The following is a 20385-nucleotide window of genomic DNA, read 5'->3' on the forward strand; positions in this document are numbered from 1 at the left end:
CAATTTGCATATTGGCCTTTTATTATATAGGATACACACTGAGTGGCCAGATTATTATGCGTTCAGAGATCATAATAATTTGGCCACTCAGTGTATTTTTAAAAAGAGTGGCTGTTAGACTGCTCTATGCCCGGACTATGGCAGAGCTGATTTCCATGTTCTTCCTCTTGAACAGAATGCATTAGCGTTAAACACACCATTATTCCTGGAAGACAAAGTGTAGTGTGGGATGAGCTCCTGAGCTGGATTCCTCACCCCACCTCTGCCCCGAGCGCCGGGATAAATGGGACACATGCCGTGACTCATGCCTGAGTTTACCCTTCTAAGTGATTCTTAATAGAAAGCAGTGATTGCCGTCACTTCAAAACCGTCCGACACTCAGGATAAACGGGGGGAGAGGTTTAAAATTGGTATCGCATTTAGGAATCTGAAGTCTGAGGAGCCTCAGAACTGCCTGTGCGAACATCACACCCAGGAGGCCCAGGTGAGCACAGATGTCTGCGTGAGCCGAGAACCCCGACCACAAGGACCAAACCCTTCACCGGTGTGTGTGTGTGTGTGTGTGTGTGTGTGTGTGTGTGTGTGTGGTGGTGGGTGGGGTGGGGGGGGTGGGACCACCTCTGAGGGCGGGTGGGAGAGGGGAGAGATCGGAGAGAAATAAGAGACGGATTATAGGCGACTTGGACAATATTTTTTGTGCTTTCTATCTTTTTAAAAATAAAACCTTCCTGGCAACACAAATACAATGAAAGGGGGCTGGCCCTTTATGTCACTTTATAACACAGGGTGGCTATTGCGCTCCATGCTCTTTAGCCCGGCTTCACTCGACAATCCGAGCACGCTAAGGCTTTCTGACGGACAACACGAGCGAGGGGGTGAGGGCGGGCGTTTCCGAAAGCTGAAGAGAAGGAAACGCGCCTGCACGTTTTCTACACCTGCTAGCGGACTTCCCCAGCGGCCTGCGTGGGCCACCTTCCCCAGGGCAGACCCTGCACACAGGCCAGCGTCTCCGACTCAACTCTGCCATGAACGTCGGCCAGAATCCCACGAACACGTGCCGACGGGACCCCTCGGGACACACGCCACCGTGGTCCCCGTGGAGGGGAAGGAAGCGCCGTGTGTTCAGCTTTGCTCCCTGTGTTGTCTGGGACCTCCTGGCCCCCAAGAAGGGGGGTGATTTCTCAGGCACCCACGTCCGCCCTCTGGACGGAAGACTCTCCGTCTCTCCCTGGAGCCAGGTCTGTCTCCCGTGTGGCTGAGGCGCATCCCGGCATCCAAGGCGCGTCCCAATGAAACCTTCCAAACGGAGCTCCTGATTCTCCCCGCAAACCCCTCCTCCTGGCTGGCTGCCCCCCATACCTAAAACGGGGCGTCACACAAAGAGGCTTCTCTCTGCTCACCCCCACTGTCGCCACGTCTGGTTCTCTTCCTCCAGAAGACGCGAGTCCCTCCGCTTTGTTCTCTCTGCTCTCCACAGATTTCACCAGCCACACCGCCTCCCACCTCCCCTCTCCTCTTGGCCAGACCTACCTTCCCGTTCCCCGGCCAGGCACCCACTGGGCGTGTCACCCGGAGTACCCACTCCACTGTCCCTCCACATCCTGAGCCTCTGGGATGGGCAACCCCCAGGATGCTCTTCCCTCACTCCCCACTTTTTGGGGGTTTGCATGGTGTCCTGTGCCACCTTTAACGTTATGGCAGCTCTTACAATTGTCGAGTGAGTCCTCCCACTCCGGGCCAGAGGGTGAGCTCCCGGGGGCAGGGGCCGCTTAAGGCTCCACCGTCCTGCTGCCTGGGGCATGGTGGGTGTGCATAACCACGAGCCCAGTAACTGAGGGGCTGAGCCAATCAACAAGGGCAGACATGCCAGCACCCCGATTTATAGGAAGTACATAAACCTCTCCTTAGGACACACGGAGATGGACCCCGCCAATAAACCTGGCCCCCCGGAGCTGACAGCCCCCCCCAAACTGGGCAGAGCCCACCTGCATCTCTCACCCAGCCAGGAGTTCCCAGCGGGGGCCGCTGTGTGTCTAAACGAAGGGACTTAAACAAAATACTCACACTGCTTGTGGCTCCTTAAATTTTCCTACTTGCTGAATGTGGTACATGAGGTCCCCGCCGTTGACGTATTCCATGACGAAGTACAGCCGATCCTGAAGGCCAAGTGCGACAGGTGAGCTGAGCGGGGGGAGGGCGCCCCGCACGCTTCCCAGACCGGGCGTGGCTGTCTCTTAGGGAAGTGTGCGCCACGCCGACGGGTCTGCTCAGGGCCGCCCTTCGACCGTCTTTTCCCCAAGGAAAGAATAAGTCACGGACCTGCTGCGTGAGGGCCCTGGGGAGGTGGTCAGTACCCAACTCGGAAGTCACGGCCCCTCCGGTCACGCATGCTCCCTGTGACAGTCATGGCCTCAAATGGTCTACGCTTTGCTCCTACACACAGAACACCGTCCTAAGTTAGGGGCGACTGAGGAATCCATGGGGGCCAATTAACTTAGTTTCAACCAGTGTTTCTGCTTCGCACTGTCGAAGAGGCATGCGGGAGCAATGCAGTAAGATGTTTAGCTGGGTGCTTCTGAAAACAAACCCTGTGAGACTGGCTGGGCGTATGCATTACCAATGCTCAACCCCATTCACTGTGGGGGAGGGGACCGCAAAGGCCGAGGCGAGTCCAAAGCCCTTTTGCGTCCGTAACACGCCCGTGTGGCTCTGATGTCCTCTGTTACTGGTATGCTAAGTGCCGGCCCCAGGAAGGGCACGCATCACAGGACCAAATAAATGTGCACATGTATGAGGGCAGTACGCCGGGACAGAGGGGAGACGGAGCGGGGGCAGCAGGGACAGCACACCCCGGTGACAGCCGACCTCTGCTCTCTTCTGGAAAACAGGGCCGTTTCAGAGGTTATGAAACCTCCAAGTGTTGCCCAGGGAAGGAGCAATGATGAAGCTGCCGCCACGAGGCAGGAAACGGCGCTGGGAGCTTCCTTCTCCAGCCTTGCCGTTACCAACTTTAATTTCATCTTTATTTCTCTGCTTTGTAGCGTTCTGGAGCTTAATCAGCGTAACCAGGGTTACGGGATCCGGGCTGGGATTCAAGACGTGGCTCTCTCTTCCTCGCACATTGTCTCTCTCTCTCTCTCTCCTCAGTGCTACTCAGAGGCTGCTGGGGGCGGGGAGCTGCCCGGCCCGGGGCCCCAGCGCGAGGCTGGCACACGATGGCCGCGCCCGGCTCTGCACCCCGCGTCTGATATTGTGCGGCTGCACTGCCATTATGAGATTCTAAAAGCCAAGAGCTTTAAGGAGCGCCCCCCTGCTCCAAACAGATTTTTAAAGGCAGACAGAAAACAGAAAGTCCATTTCTGGCGGAGAGGAAGAAGGGAACAGTAACCACCACACAGTAACGTTACAGTCACCGATTACCGAGCCCCATCTTAGCAAGCAGAGCGGCTGAGCGGAGGGGATGCTGCCAATGGGTGCCACCTCCGAGTTCCTATTTCTTGCAGGCCACGTGCAAGCACCACGCCGGGGCCCGGGCCCCGCCACTAGCTGATTAGCGCTCCGGAATATTCTCTGTCCTCTGCCTACTCCCACCATAGGACAGGGCTCGGCAAACTTTCTCCTTAAAGTGCCGGACAGTCATTATTGTAGGTTGTGTGCGTGTCTTGCCACGACCCAACTCTGCCTTCGTAGCAGGAAGGCAGCCACGGACGACAGTGACCGCCTGGGCCTGGTGGGGCACCAAGTGTCTCATGGCGCTGACACCTGGACTCCATCTACCTCTCACATGCCCCGAAATGGGACTCTTACTGCTCCTTAAGCCTTGCTTAGAGCTCATGGGCTGAACAGCACAGGCCAGATTGCCCACTCCTGCTGTGCGCACTGAAAAGGAACACACTCGTTCACAAAGCCGAGCCTCCTCAAGTCCCCAGGCAACGCCTGGCAGCTGGCTAGCTGGCCTGCTACCCAGCCAGCACGCCGAGTTATCTTACTGCTGTTCCGTCTCTAAGCCCCAGCCACTGCCTGGCAGGAAGAAAACCTTGGACACAAACGTTTGCTGAATTCAATGGGACGGATGCCAAGTCTCTAAGTAGGGCACACCACCAGGAGGGGACGCTCCAAATTGACCGCGGCACCGGGCGGGGGAGGCTGTCCCCGGTCACCTCTGCCGGGCAGGGAAGGCTCGGGGCTGAGCGGTCTCCAACCTTCTCTGCAAAAGCAGCGTGGAGCAGGAGCAGGAGCAGGAGCAGGACAGAGCTGGGGCTGGGGGCGGCCTGCGCGTGCGCGGTGTGCTGGGTCCTTACCACGGTCTGGAAGCAGGAGTGCAGCTGCGTCAGGAACGGGGGCTTGTCGAGCAGGGCCAGCACGCGCTTCTCCACCATGGTGCACTCCACGTCGTCGTCCTGGATCACCACGTCCTTCTTCAGGATCTTGATGGCATAGAGCTCTTCCGTGCCCTTCCTGTCGGCCAGCATCACCTGGGAGCAGAGGAGGGGCCGCCTGAGACCGGCTGGGCGTTCCTCCGGTGCTGGGGGCAGGGGCGGTGAGACAGGGCGTGCAGCTATGGGAACGTGGGACGTGGAAGTGTTCATAAAGTTCCACTCGATGTGCAAACTGTGAAACATCGCAGGTCACTGCCAAGTAAACCCCGCCCGCACGCCGTCGTTTTTTTTTAAGGTGGCGAGACTTGCACACCGTGCAGGCTGTCGCCACACGATGGCGCTGTTGCGGCTGCTAATAGGACCAGGCAACATCATCAGCGTTGGGGTGGGACTGTGCATTTCCCAGGAGCACCCGGAGGGCAAAAAAGTGCCTGACTTTCAGAAGCTTCTCAGGAGCCAGGAGCCAAGACAGAGAAGCAGGCAGGACGGCCATGAGTTCCTGCACTTAGGGTGAGATTTGGGGCCAGAAAAGCCAAGCGCAGACACACGGGCTGAAGACGCCCAGCTCAGTGTCTTGCGGTAATTCCACTCACTTACTACAAGTCAACGTGTCATTCCCAGGCGTGAAAGCTATTCACTCGGCCAACACCGGGGAGCACCCGCTCTGCTCCGAGCACAGTGCTGCACGGGGCCCCCTCGGTCGCCGCTCGGATGCAGCTGTTTGTAATGAAATGAGGTGGTAAGCACCTGAGACGCAGGTGCAGACAGCGGGGGAACCTGCTCCGGAAACGCCAGGAGGAAGGAGCCGACCCCGGCACGCGGAACCAAGGCCCGGCTGCGTGGCACGGGCCGGGCCCTCCTTCTTACCTTCCCAAAACTCCCCTTTCCCAGCACCATGAGGAAGTTGAAGTCGGTGAGCTTCACGCGGTCCAGGTTGTTGGAAAGTCTCCTGTCCGGCGAGGGGCCGTACGCTCTGTTCCCAGCGGGGCCAAGCTTGGCTTTCTGAGCAACAGGCAGACAGGGACAAACAGTCAGACATTCTCTCCCAGGGAAAAGACAGACAGAAAACTCTGTAACCAAGCTTGATGGCCCTGGGAGGGGGAGAGGGGAGGTGGGGAGAGAGGAGCCTGAGGAGACATATCTATTCGCACGCAGTGGCTGTACTCACCTGAAGGGCAACCCTTGCCAAGTGCCCAGAAACTGCCCTGACCTATGAGGAGGCAACTCTCTTGTTAACCAAGAACCAAGTCTGGGGGCTCTGCCCAGGGCAGGCTGGGTCTCATGCCGGGATATCGAAGTAGCGGCTGGGGACGTGGGGGAAGTCCACACAGCTCCCATGGGAGAAAAGAAATACGCTGTGCGCTGATGTTTTCCTCATGGGTAGATTTTCCAACAGAAGGTTCACCTGCAGAAGGAAACCGTAGCCCCGCCAAAGGGGAGACCATGCCCCCCGGAGAGGAACCTCCGTGGCAGGCTGTGGGGACGATGTATTGCTCCTTTAAAAGGCACAGTAACACCCGGCGGGTGTGCTCCGTGGTTGAGCATCCACCCATAAACCAAGAGGTCACTGTTCGATTCCCGGCTACATGGGTTACATGCTCGGGTTGCAGGCTCAATCCCTGGTGGGGGGGCGTGCAGGAGGCAGCCAATCGATGACTCTCTCATCATCGATGTTTCTCTCTCTCTCCCTTCCCTTCCTCTCTGAAATCAATAAACATATTTTATAAAAAAAAACTGGTCTATACAGGGATCAAATCTCGTGGCCTGAAAGCATGCTCGGAGGGGCTGAGCAGCCCAGTTAAGCAGAGATATTAAAACATGGGGGGAAAAAGTAGAAGAAAAACAAAACGTGAAGGAAAAATGGGACCTACTTTTCTGCTTTGAGGCCAAACGCATTCAGTACAGCTGGACTCGACCCCTGTTGGCAGCCCACGTGGGAGGTGGGACTTAGGGGCCACAGGGAACACGGATACTCTGTAGCCACAGAGCCTGAGCTGCCATGACACATAGACCGGCCTCCCCTCTGACAGAGGATAGAAGGCCATTTAAGACGGACTTGCCAGGAAAGCCAGGACTCCGAGCCGCCCTCAGCTTCAGGACCAGCCCGTCCTCCCAGCAGCTGTCCTGGGACCCATCCCAAGTTGAGAGACTTTCTGGGTTGCGTCTAACTTTATTTTTTAATATATTTTTATTGATTTTAGAGAGGAAGGGAGAGGGATAGAGAGATAGAAACATCAATGATGAGAGAGAATCATCGATTGGCTGCCTCCTGCACGCCCCCCACTGGGGATCGAGCCCGCAACCCAGGCATGTGTCCTTGACCGGAATCGAACCTGGGACCCTTCAGTCCACAGGCGGACGCTCTATCCACTGAGCCAAACTGGCTAGGGCACGTCTAACTTTAAATGACAAACCGGGAAGTTTGAGTTCAAGAGGAGAACGCCGGCTAAGTCGCTCTCTCATGTGCTTCTGATTTATGAAAAGCAAACATCATCAGAAAGAGGCACAAAGAGATGACGTTCATGTTATCAGGAGCTCCGCAGCAACATCTGAAAAGACCCGAACGCCACGGGCTCGCCGCGCTGGGTGCCCGAAGCAGCTGCGGAGCGGGCACACCTGTAACTCAGGTGGACACTGTGATGGGCCCAGGCCAGGGGCTCCGAGGCATCGGCATTCCCAGCAGTCCCGCACCTTCAACACTCTTCAGCGCCAGGGCCCAGAACGGGGCACGCGGGCGGTGGGGGCGCCTCCACAATGAGACGGGGCCTTTTCCCCCAGGCATGTGGGGGCCGTACCCCAACAAGAGCTCTGGCTCCCACGGGCGGAGAGAACAGGCTCAGCCCTCACAGGGGCCTGGAGACAGACACTTGGCTGGGCGCTGCCTCTGACTGGAGCCCCTGCCACCCATCCGCCCTCCCCACCCGCTGTCCTGGTCACGCCAGCCTCGCTCCTGCCACCCCCCCCGCCCTCCCCACCCGCTGTCCCGGCCACGCCAGCCTCGCTCCTGCCACCCCCACCCCCCTGCCCTCTGTCCCGGCCACGCCAGCCTCGGTCCTGCCACCCCCACCCCCCCGCCCTCTGTCCCGGCCACGCCAGCCTCGCTCCTGCCGGGGGTCTTTGGTCATTCTTCCCGTCAGAGCCAGGCCCTCACGGTCACCACAGAACCCAGCTCAAACCTCGCCTCTCCGTCTCCCCGGTGCCAGACTGGACCCAAGGCTACCAGGCCATCTTTCAAGGAACAGAAACATCCTGGATTCTGAGTTGCTCAATCACAGCCAGGAAGCCATGCTGCGTGTTAGCCTAATTCTTAAAAAAGCATGCTAAGTCTTCAGTAGTTGAAGTCATTTTATTTGACAACACCATGTACCGTGGCTTCCACTTTTCTCTTTAAGAATTCCTATGCATTTCAATAAGCCGGGGTTGTGGGAATGAGCAGTGTTCTCCCCCATCAGAAATTAATAATTAACTCACTCATTAACAACTGACACGCGCCTCCTCTTACACAAGAGCTATTCCTGAAAAGTCACACGGTGTGCCACCATCGAAGGCGCTCCCACCTTAAAGGACCCCTGTGCTGTTGTTTCTGAACCGGAGAGCACACACCCCGATTCTCGGAGGTGGGGCGGAGGCGTGGGGGTGCGTTTCATGCCCTTGTCTGAGGAGCTGTCCGCATGGATCGCGAGAGGCTCTCCGGCTCACTGTGGGGGACTTTTCTTTTTCTTTTTTAAAAAAATATTTTTTATTGATTTTTTACAGAGAGGAAGGAAGAGGGATAGAGAGTTAGAAACATCAATGAGAGAGAAACATCGTTCAGCTGCCTCCTGCACACCTCCCTACTGGGGATGTGCTCGCAACCAAGGTACATGCCCTTGACCGGAATCGAACCTGGGACCCCTCAGTCCGCAGGCCGACGCTCCATCCACTGAGCCAAACCGGCCAGGGCGGGACTTTTCAAATTAAACGGGAGCGGTAGGTGCACCAAACTACAACTCGGGGTAGCTACGAGGGGTCGGATGGCGGGGGATGTTCGTCTTCTATTCGGTTGGGCCGTTTGTAACCCATGAGATGGGACCGTCTGACCGACAGTAATGGCAATTCCAAATTAATACTTAATACCACAGCTACTCTGCAACGTTGGGATTTTGCGTAATGATGACAGTATCTGTGGGATGTGGGGAGACAGAGTGAAGACCCGGGGAAAGTGTAGAGTCCTAAGTCACCAGCCTCTGATATGGCAGCGCCCAAGAGAAAGAATTCTTCGGTAGGAACCTAACCCCAAAGGTTCATTACGGTGAGAATGCAGAGACGAATAATTCCACGTCTCCCAGGGGGTCCGTCCTATGACCCAGAGCCTTTGGGTGACCCTCCGAAGAATGCCGTACTGTCCAACTCCATTCCACTATCCCTGTGCCCGTTCCTACTATTTTGAGACTGTCTTCGGCACTGCTGCATCCTCTTGCCTAACAGGAAACACGGCTCGGAAGAGCGTATTGATCGAAGATGTCTGCCAAGTGTAGAGAGAGGGACCGGGAACAATGGAAGCTTCTACTTCTAGGATCCCGAGGGTGGACGGCCAACGGTGACCAACCGCAGGAGCAGACGAATACTGTGGGTTTCTCCTAACTTCTCTCCCTACCATGGAAATGCTCTGTGTTCAGGGCTCATCCCAACAGCCCTAGCAATGGGACACGGATGGGGTTTCGGCTGCTCCATGGGTAACAGAAATAGCGATGCCATAAACAACCGGGACCTCAGCACAGCGCCCTGCACCTAAGGTAACCGTTCACCTGCAGCCACGGCAGTTAGCCAGAGAAACCCCGTGGCTCCTGGAGCCGGCAACCACAAAGGACCCGAGAAGGTGCTCCAATGACTGTGTTCGCGGAGTGCCGCCGCGCCTGCCCATCTCTAACCAGCCGTGAGGCATGGCGTCTCTGACCTCCCGCTCCGTAACCGGCAACCGGTTAAGACGCTGCTCCTTAATGGCCGTCCTCGCCTCCGGGGCAGCACGGCCTGGGTAACTAAAACGCCTGCTGGTCGCTGGCTCACTTCTCATCTTCTGGAACATACCGAGCCTGCTTGTCGCCGGAGGGCCTTGGCACTTTGTGCTTCCTCTGACCCATGCGGGCCCAGGGCGAGCTCCCATCTCTGCTCAGCTGATGCTTCGAGCCTGAGCTTCCCCGCCCGCCCCAGTCAACGCGGCACCGTCCTCCCTCACGCTCTCCTCACGACCTGCTCCATACTTCTCTCTCTCCCTCCCTCACTGGGAGGCACGCAGGGTGCTCTCTGCGCTGTGCACGGATGTCGCTCCAGCGCCCAGCAGAGCGCCCGGGGCGGGGCCCTCAGGTACTTTTAGAACAAGTGGGTGAATGGACACAGCGGAAGGCAGTTCCTTTTCATAGAAAACGTTTTGAAAGGAAGAACGACTGCCATTATGTAATGTCTACCACGATGCTGCCTTTTGTTATAAGTAATATATGTTCATTTCAGGAAACCTAACAGGCACGGATAAGGAAAAAGAGAAGACAATTTTAAATAGCCATAATTTTATCACCCAGAGATAATAATTGTTAACATGTTCGTGGATATTCTTCTCATTCTTATTTTCATATTTCCTTCTCTGATATACACTGAGTGGCCAGATTATTATGATCTCTGAACGCATAATAATCTGGCCACTCAGTGTATATCCTCTATAATAAAAGGCTAATATGCAAATTATCCCCTCGACCAGGAGTTTGACCAGCAGGCAGGCCGGCCAACCGCCCATGTCCCCTCCCCCTGGCCAGGCTGGCCGGACCCCACACATGCACGAATTCATGCACCGGGCCTCTAATATATATATACATATACACTGAGTGGCCAGATTATTATGCGTTCAGAGATCATAATAACCTGGCCACTCAGTGTATGTATATATGATAGTTACATTGTGTGTAGCCCCTTTTCCCCTTCCGATGACATGAGCTTTCTATGGGTGAGCACTCTCGTGACTGCACACTGCCTGCTGTGGGCTCCCTGCGGTTGACTGAACCACCCCCTCCTGTGGGACAGCTCGCTTGTTCCCGGTTTTCCTGTTTTCGATCACATGCCGATGAACATGGACACCCTTGTCTCCCTGCACACCCCTGGTCTCCCCAGGACAGACTCCTGATGTGGAAACTCCGGGGCGAGAGGGGTCGGTGTTGCAGAGACTGGTGGACGAGGCCAGATCTCTTCTCCTGACCCTGCAGAGTCAAGGGGGGACCTAAAGGTCAGCCTCATCCCTGAAGGCGGGGCCTTGGCTCCTTGGGGCCTTGTGTGTGAGCTCATGACCGGGAGTTCTAACAGGACTTCTCTTTCAGGTTTGGCAACCCGACCCACAACTCCAACCTGGAGGCGCGGGGCCAGGGACAGCGGTGGCAACCCCTGTGTTTCCTCCTGGAGTGGGGTTCACAGGTGACCAGCACTTCATAGGTGTGCGTTCCTCATTCGCCCGCCGGCAACTGTCGCGGGGGGGGGGGGGGGAGGGCGGGCAGGGGGAAGAGTTCCTCAGAACCAGACGGTCAGCGTAGGAGGGCCCTTGGGAAGGTCGGACCTGCCTTTGGCGCAGGTGGAGACACTGAGGCCTAGAGAACTAGCTCCGCTACCTGCCACTGCACAGGGGGTGGCCATGCTGGGGGAGGAAGGCCAGAATCGCTGTCCTCTATATCCGGCCTTGAAACAGGACCCTGCGTCTCCCTGCGGAGGACCGTGCCCCGGTGCTAAGAGCTGCTCCACCCGGGGTGTCGTCTTTAACCCACAGCACAGGGCGAGGGAGCTTTTAGTATCTGAGAGGAAGTTGGAGCTAAGCTAAGCGAGGCCGCCCACTTTACAGAGGAGGAGACTGAGGCCGGCGGGAGTGGGGGAGTAGGGGGGAGGGGGTTAAGTGATGTGTCTAAACCAGTCCTCCTTGCTGGGCTCTGAATCCAGAACTCGGCTCTTTCTTTTTTTTTTTTTTAATTTTTAATATATTTTATTGATTTTTTACAGAGAGGAAGGGAGAGGGAGAGAGAGCTAGAAACATCAATGAGAAAGAAACATGGATCAGCTGCCTCCTGCACACTCCCTACTGGGAATGTGCCCGCAACCAAGGTACATGCCCTTGACCGGAATCGAACCTGGGACCTTTCAGTCCACAGGCCGACGCTCTATCCACGGAGCCAAACCGGTTAGGGCCAGAACTTGGCTTTCAATTCAGTGCTCGTTCTCCTGGGTAGAAGGTAGGTACATATGAAAGGACAGGTGATAAATTTGGGGGGTTTTGCAAACCAAGTACTGTCCCCGTCGTCCCTCGCGAACGAATGAGTGAAGGAGCGTGCCTGTGTTCCAGTAAGACCTTAAATCACACACACAGGCAGCAGCTAGGATTTGCCCGGCGGACTCTAATTTGCCTGCCCCGGCCCTAGATCATGCGGGTTCTCCAATGTATCCATCCTCCATTTGCAATTAGACTTCAGTAAGACATCTGTATTTCACTGCTAACTTATCAGAGCAGCCCCAATTAAGAACCTGAAATGCACTTGGATTAAATTACGACCCAGTCTGCTCCATGAGGCGTGGCTTGCTGGCGAGTCCTGGAAAAAGCTTGCCTGCCAGCCAGACAGCGCGGGGAGAGCAGCGCTTCCTCAGTGGAGCAGAAACGGAGGGGAAACCACATTAAGTCGTCTTCTTAATGAGAAAGAGTTTTATGGACCCGTCCACTGACGCTGTTGTCACTGTGGAAACAAATGCACAGGAAGCCGGCGGGCCTCTGTTGTCATGGCAACCGAGCCACCCTCTGAGGAGGAAGGGGGGTTCCCGTGACTTGTCGGTGCTTTGCCCGATGGATGTGGAAATCAGAGTGCCTGGGTCTCTCGGATCCAGGGTGAGGCACCTCAACTACCCAGCTGCGTTGTTTCCACCAGCCTCGTTTTCCCGTCGCCCGCAGAGCGGTCGGACGAACGCTGACACACGCCCTGGGCTGGCCGATTGTCACTGACAGGCGGACGCAGTACCACCTGTCTCGCCTGCTACACGGGTCCTGGGAAGCTGCTGCCCTTAGTTCTGCCCAGCGGCTGAGAGTCCAGAAACACTCTATTTCTAAGTTTTCCATCTGCCAAAAGTCCGTCTTCCTCCTACCAGGGAGCTGAGCGCACATGCGTGTGATGGCTGGCCGCCTTAGAAAGGCCTGAGGGAGCACGTTACCGTCAGCGATTCTCGTCGGTTCTGGATCCTATGCCCTTTCCCTGCGAGGAATGCTCCCGCTGGAACCGACACTGCTCTGGCTTGGTGAACTGGCCGTGGCGGGGTCAGACGCCGCACGGACGCATCCAAGCAAACTGTCCCCCTGACTGCCCACAGCGCTGCTCCGAAGCGGGCAGTTCTCCGCACGGCGGACGCAGGGTGGATAGGAAATGTGCCGGAATAGCCTGCGGAGCCACCAGACCTAGGGGGACCCTGGGTGGCTTGCCTTTTCAGCACCCCAGAACCACAGGGCAATTGGGGGCCCAGGGGTAATCCCACCTTCACATCCATCCAAAGTAAAGAGATGCAGGCCCAAGTTCACCGCTACCCTGGGTGCAGGTTTTCATGGGACCTTTGACTTGCAAACCTTTACTGCCCTCTTGTGGTATCTGTTTGCGGCACAGACTGCATTTTGAGTGGGAACTTTCAGCAGAACTATGCCTAAGGTTGACCAGTCTGGCCCACAGAGGTCAAGTTCCCATAAATGCTGCGAAACGACACACACCACGCAGAGCTTCCATCTTCCCAGCGACCCCTTCAGAGAGACGGCTCCAACCTCTCACGTGACAGCTGGGCCTTTGCAGGAAGCCCACGGGTGTGGACTGATGCCACGGGTGTGTTTTAGGATCACCAGGTGCTTTATTCCTAAAAAATACAACGCCCCCCCCCCCCCCCCAACCAGACACATCTCTGTCTTCTGAATCTGACCTTGGACTGGGCCCCCGCTGTGCAGGTCACGGGTACAAGAAGAGGGGAAGGGAGGCTCCGAGGTCTCCCGGGGCCCTGGAGGGGCCTGCGAGAGCCGCGGGTTTATCTTAAAGGCAGAATCACAGAGCAATCTGAGAAATAATGAGAAATGATGACAGTCATAGGAGGACAGAATCCAATAAAAAAGCCACCACCGGGGAAATTCAATTGGAGCTAAATGACCACGGAATGGCATCTCCTGAATTAAAAAGGAAGAGAGAAAAAAAGTCATAACTGGCCATAAAGCCCAGGTCCCTGGGGACGGCTCCAGACACTTCTCTCTACTTGCCTGCAGCCGCTGCAGGAGGGGTGGGCAGGACTGGGCACCTAGCCGAAGAGGTGCCCACAGAGAAAAGACGATCCTTCCCCCCACACGCTTCATCCGTCCGCTCCATCACTCAGAGTGAGTTTTTTTTATAAATGTCTCTAATTGATGGCCGCAAGCGCTGTGAAAGCGGGGCCATGGCAATTACATTTAGCATAATCAAAATTTACATAATTGTTGATTTCATCCCATCTTCACTGAGTGTTTTGAAGCCACACCAGTTTTTTAAAATGAGGAGCCTAATTATAGCTCAATGGGACACCTGCTTCCACGCTGGTGGCAGCTGCACGGCTCTGGGCTGTTCCGGGGCCCCTGTGGCAGTGGGGGGACGGGGGACGCTGGTGGGGCAGGAGGGGGGGATCTACTGCTGAAGTCGCAGTCCACCAGCTGTGGCTGGAACTCCAGCTATGGTACTGTGGACTTGGCGGAGGCCTCAGCTTCCTCATCTGTAAAATGGACGACAACTCCCTGCCTCCCCTGTGGGGAGCTTCTCCCTCCTACAGAGACAGGGGCGTAACCGGAGCTCAGGAGCTGCTGCCAGGCTGGGCATCAGAAGAGAGATTGCTCCTCAGGGAAGCGGGCGGCGAGGAAGCAAAGGGACAGTAGGTAGGACCTTGCACAGCTGAGACTGGGAGGGGGGTTCCCTCCTGCCCTCAGGTGATGTGGCCTGGCCAGAGGTCCCAGTGTTGGCTGTGAGGGCGGGTCTCCAGGGCGGCAGGGGATCTTCGAGGAGGAGCTGTGGGGCGGGGGAGGGGTGGGGTGGAGGGTCGGGGACAGGGTGTTCCCTGCCTTGGAAGTGGATGGGGGAGGATGTCAACAGGCAGAGGAAAAGCTAATGACATTGGAAATAATTTAATTACTGTGCCCCCGCGGGCACCCGCACGCTGCTAGGGCCTGGGGGAACTGGGGCACAGAAGGAACCCCTAGTAAGACACGAGGCCATGCCCTGGCCTGTGTGCTCAGCTGGCTGGGCGGCGTCATGTGCACCAGAAGGTTGCCGGTTCATTCCTGGTCAGGGCACTGTCCCAGGTTTCAGGCTCCATACCTGGTAGGGGGTGTGCAGGAGACAGCCGATCGATGTTTCTCTCTCTCTCTCTCTCTCTCTCTCTCTCTCTCTCTCTCTCTCTCTTCTCTCTCTCTCTCTCTCTCTCTAAAAATCAATAAAGATGTTAAAAAAATAAATAAAACCATGGCTGCCTTCCCCCACCCCCCGCCAAAGCCATCAGTTTTGTGCCAATCTGGCTGCCCACCCACACCATTGGCAAGAGTCAGGAAGACCTTTCTTTTCAGACGGACGCCAGAGAGAAATGGTCCCCGGGGACCAGCAGTGACTGAGCACTGAGCGGGAGGACGGGTGGGTGTCAAACCACAGGGAGCCGCGCCCCTTCTCCCTTCTCCCTTCTCCCTTGTGGCGTTCACGTGCCCACACAGCTTCTCCCCGTCCAGGTCTGCTCCCTCTGCTTCTGGCCTGCCCATGCGATGGAGTAATGAGGTATTTGGTTAATCAAGCATCTGAGTCTCCTGATCACTTTATACATAGACGGCCATTATTCCATAAATGAGAATAAAACCAAACCACTGACCATGAAAACTACTTGTAACAAAATTAGTCTTTTCTTGATGATTTACAACAGTGGTCAGCAAACTCATTAGTCAACAGAGCCAAATATCAACAGTACAACGATTGAAATTTCTTTTGAGAGCTGAAAACCGACTTCTGCGCATGGGCCATGAAGTTTCAATCGCACTGCACGTGCGTGCCCGCACCTGGTATTTTGTGGAAGAGCCACACTCAAGGGGCCAAAGAGCCGCATGTGGCTCGTGAGCCGCAGTTGGCCGACCACTGATTTAGAAGGCTCTGCAGTATCTCAAAGTACCCAAGCTTATGGTGAACAAACTGCGCTGGCAGCCGGTGGACCAATGCCAGGTAACCAGGTTCTGCTTTCCCGACTTACTTCTTCTTACCTTTCAGCGTCTGTCTACAGTAACCCTCCTAACTGGGTAACGTCACTCCCTCAAGGACCAATGAGAAAAAAGTGAGCTGAAGGCATCCTAAATGAGAAGTCCACATGAGCGGCCATGGGATTAATGTCCTGCAAGTTCCTTTTCTGGGAGAAACCTCGGAGAGAGAGGGGCTGATTTTCTGAACCCAAATTCCACAGCCTGAAAGGGCCACAACACCCCTGAGCCTGGACAGAGAGAAGATCGGAGACAAACCAGTGACGCGTTGTACGCGGAAGGCTCTGCCGACTAAGACAGGACGCGGGTCACGCTGTGAATTTTACGTCCCTTCGAACAGGTGCGGATCGATGGTCTCCCATTACGTCGTATAATTGTGGTCCTTTAAATCCGTAATCACAAATCTATTTATAATTTTTCTCAAAATAGGCCATTTTATTCCAACCCCAAAGCTCTATTTTAGGCGAGAGATCTTAATCCATGTCTAGATTAAAGGCAACTAACAATAGCAATGAAAACATCCTTGCTGGCATCTTGCTGTTGGAAAGACCCTTAGGGGAAATGCCATCTGGCATTTCTCCGGCACCTTTCTGACAGAAATGCCCAATCTTCGCTTGAATACCTCCAGGTACAGAGGGCTCTGGACTGGCTGAGATACTGAGAGGTGCTCGGCATGGCCTGGGCCTCACTTTCTCTGAGGCCTCTGTGGTCTGAGTCCTTCCTTGTGAATGCCACGCCCACCAGGCCAGGCACACTCTCCGCAGCGAGCTACATCGGAGTCCGGGGAGCTGGAGTTACTAGGACCTGGACAAAGAAGCTTGTCCTATTTCAGTATAAGGTTTTGCTTCCAAGGCAGAACAGAAGTGCAAAGATTAAAATATCTCTCTTTTGCCCTGGCTGGTGTGGCTCGGTTGGGCGTTGACCGTGCATGGAAAGGTCAATGGTTAGATTCCTGGTCAGGACACATGCTCAGGTTGCAGGCTGGGTCCCCAGTAGGGGGCATGCAGGAGGCAGCCATCAATGTTTCACTCTCACATCAATGTTTCGCTCTCAGAATCAATAAAAAATCTTTTAAAAAAAGAAGTGGGTGCATTTATTACCCAAAAAAAAAAAAATCTTTCAACTGATGTGCATTTTATAGATCCCCCTCCCTGCCCTTAACATCACACAGTTTACAAAGTAAATAAACTATTGAGGGACTACAGAAAAGAAAAAAGGGCAGAATCATAGGTTTTCTGTTTAGTGTTCAAAAGGTCATTGGCAAGTACTCCGTTTCCATAGTAACAGTAACAGCAGGCCTGATCAAATCAACAAATACCTACAATTTTTCTGAAGGTCTCCAATGAGCTACTTCCCCCCCCCCCCCCCCCCATTTAAACGTTCTGATTAGATAAAGTCTTCAAAGACAATGGAGGCTTTTGGAAAACCCAGTTTCAATAACCGTAAACAGAAAGATGCCTGCTGGCTCTTTCCACACATAATCTAGTGACAGAGTCTCCTCTATGTTCATTTAAATGTTTTAACTGGAATAGGAATGGGATCCTATTAGCTTGTTCATCAGTAATAGGGTCAATCTCAAAATGTCTCCGTGGCATCAATAAAAGGAGATGCGTATGTGACCCTCAGACAATGTACAGAGTCCACCTCCTGGGAGGGTGATCTTCCGGTCGAGTCAGACCTCTCTCCCCACCCACAGAGCAGCTCCTGCTCTTGGACCAGGAGCATCCTTGTATTCTGGTCTCTTTGGGTTTGGACCCCCATGCGGTTCTGAACGGTCACAATGGCGACAGTTACGATAAAAACAGAAAAAGGCTCGTGTGCTTTTAGCTTATTTTGTTCCATTTAAAAAAAAAAATTGATCTAAAACTAACGATGACAACGACGAAGAGCCTGACCCCCTGACAGCAGGGAGGGTGTGCCTCACTGGAGGAAGCTGCTGACTCCTGCGGCAGGGCCTCCCGTGACTGTCAGCAACACGCACAGCAGGCAGGCGGCCCCCCAGGGGGAGATGAGTTCAAGTCCATTTGCAGCGAAGAGAGGCATGGACAGATAAATCAGAAGCAGTCGTTGCGACGCTGGAGTAGAAGGATGGATTTCAGGTTTCATTGTGTTAAACACTGAGATATGAAAAGTGAAGACGAGAGGGGAGTCCTGAGCCGAGCCTCAGGTGCTGTGGCCCGAGGGTGCCAGGTCGGGCCATCAGCCCTGTGGCTCCATTTCTCTGCGGGAAGCAGGATGGGGGAAGGTCTGGGAGCATAGGAGGAAGGCTCTACACCAGAGGGGGACAGAGGAGGGAAGGGCCAAAAAGTGGTCCTGTCACTCGCCTCACCTTTCTCTTCCCCAAGCCTCCTCCCATTTTCCTGATTCTAGGACAACCCCACGTCTGGAGGTAGATGTGGTCTAAATGGCCCCGGGGGAAGGCTCAACTGGCTGATAAACACGACACGGACATGCTCACGCTCGTCAACAATGTGGACACGGACACGTGGCACTAAAATCCTCTGGAAACCTTGGGAACAAGGAAAAGGTGTGGGCAGACGATACCTTCCCTTCCACCTGGGACGTGGGATGTCGCACACCACCCTCTAGGCATAGCTCAAGAGGCGAATGGTCCAGATCCCAGGTTTTGTAAAAGAGCAACATGGAAGCCACAGAGACACTGAGCTTTCCTGCGAACACAATCAGCAACAAAGTAACTGCCGTTTCTGTGGTTAACCTACGGCTGCTGCTACCCTTACGCCGTGCCCTCTCTCGGTGCGGTTTATGTCAAACCTTTCAGATGTGCTCACTTTTGAGTCTCTAATGAGGACCCCAAAGCACTGCGTGGAGGCCAGGGCGGACGACGCCTCGGTGCGAGACTCTCTACTCCCCCGACAACCGCCGAAACCCTGTTCTGTCCAGAGTAGCTGACCCATTGCCAGATACACAAAGTTCCCAATTCACAGACACATCATGTTCCAGAAACCCATCTAAATTTACATGGGGATCTATTTTCCCACAGAAACAATGTTATAAATGGTGGTGATGTTCTAATATGCCTTTATTTCATAAAATGGCTCGATTTCAGGACAGAGAGCATGCCCATTTCTTAGAGCATACTTTCAAAATAAAAAACATATTTTTAGGGAAGCTTCAGAATTAAAAAAAGACACACACACACACACACACACACCCACACCCCCCCCCACCCTCTTTAACCCAGTTTCTGCAGTGAAACATTTTGATGATGATGATAAGAGCTAACAACTGTATATAAGTTTGCTTTTAGGACTTTTCTATTGACTAATTTGAGCTTTAAAACACGACTATTGCCCTGGCCAGTGTGCTAAGTGGTTAGAGCGTTGGCCAGCGCACCAAAGAATTCTTGGGTTCGATTCCTGGTCAAGGGCACATACCTGAGTTGCAGGTTTGACCTCCGGCCCTAGTTGGGGTATGTGAGGGAAGCAACCAACCGATGTGAGATGTGTCTCTCTCACGGAGATGTTTCTCTTTCCTTCTCTTCCTCCTCCCTCCCTCCTCTTCCACTCTTTCTAAAAATCAACGGGAAACATATCCTCCAGTGAGGATTAACAACAACAACAAAAAAATCACAAACCAAAAACGCCCACACAACTATGAAGACAGCGCTGCCCATTATTCCCATTGACAGTGAAGCCACGCACAGGGCGGTCAGACGGTTAACTGAGGGCAGGAGCCAGGATTTGACTCGAGTCCAGGGCTGAGCCAGGGGCTGGTAAACTGGCCCACCGGCCACTCGGGTCTGCCGCCTGCTTTTGTTGGCACCGGGCCTCGTCCGTTTGCTCACATGCTGCCTGTGGTTGCTTTTGTGCTACAAAGACAGAGCCGGGAGCTGCCACAGAGACCCCTACTTCGTAAGTACTAAATGGAACCTTAGGCCTGCAAAGCCTAAGCTATTCATCACTGACTTTTTACAGAGGTTTGCTGAGCGAGGGCCACTCCATCCTGCGGCCACCTCACAGGGAGGCAGGCCCTTCTCTCCGACGCGCGCACGAACCTCCCTGCAGGCAGTGCAGGCCTGGAAGCTGGAGGAGTTCCCAGGCACCTGATGTCCTCACCAGCGGCAGGCGGGCCAGAGGACTGCTGACTGGCACAGGGGGGCCTCACGCTCGTGCCTCCATCAGCTTCCTGCCTCATTTCCAAAAGGATCTGAAGCAGGGCCCACAGGAACCCGGCAGACAGGAGGGACTGACTGCTTCCGTTCACTTCCGGAACATTACTGAACAAAGAACAGATATGTCTTGTACGTTGTTCACTCGGGGACCTCTTGTGCTTCATTTGAAGTCGACCACGGAACAGGGTAAGGCCCGCCGACGCACTGCCTTGGAGACTGCGGTCAAAGTCCGGGTCAGTTTGGTCTTCCGGGCGGATGAATGGCTCCCCTGGGATGAAGCCTTACAGGGAAAGGTCACTGCCAGGCATCCCGGGAATTTCCTTGGCTCCTAAGAGCTTCCCTCACTGATCATTCTGTTGGCCAGGATTTTTAAAAAATCAACAATAAATTTGAAATTTTTTCCATGTTCTTATCAGATGAATACAAACTCAGTGGCAGAGTTATGACTGCTTGGGTGTTTTATTATGATTCTTTCTTTCATCAGACTGAATGGCTTCAGATTTCTGGGGAAGGATTTGAAAACCACATTTCGGGAATTCTTTCTAGAAAACAGAGCTGGACGTGGAAAGAATAAGCGTGGCCCAGAGTAGTGGTTTTCAGCT

At 54.6% G+C, this 20385-nt stretch overlaps 1 protein-coding gene across 3 annotated transcripts in view; it reads right to left on the reverse strand.

Annotated features, from left to right (window-relative positions):
• PRKCA (protein kinase C alpha) overlaps positions 1-20385 on the reverse strand; it is a 285603-nt gene that overhangs the window by 33175 nt on the left and 232043 nt on the right. For all 3 annotated transcript variants that reach the window (XM_008149401.3, XM_028157335.2, XM_054708991.1), the window contains 3 exons: positions 5247-5381; positions 4302-4475; positions 2065-2156 (listed from right to left, as the gene is read on the reverse strand). In XM_008149401.3, coding sequence (XP_008147623.1) covers positions 2065-2156; positions 4302-4475; positions 5247-5381 — 401 coding nt within the window. The remainder of the gene's footprint in view (positions 1-2064; positions 2157-4301; positions 4476-5246; positions 5382-20385) is intronic.

The sequence above is a fragment of the Eptesicus fuscus genome, chromosome 20, assembly GCF_027574615.1.
Source record: "Eptesicus fuscus isolate TK198812 chromosome 20, DD_ASM_mEF_20220401, whole genome shotgun sequence".
Taxonomy (NCBI): domain Eukaryota; kingdom Metazoa; phylum Chordata; class Mammalia; order Chiroptera; family Vespertilionidae; genus Eptesicus; species Eptesicus fuscus.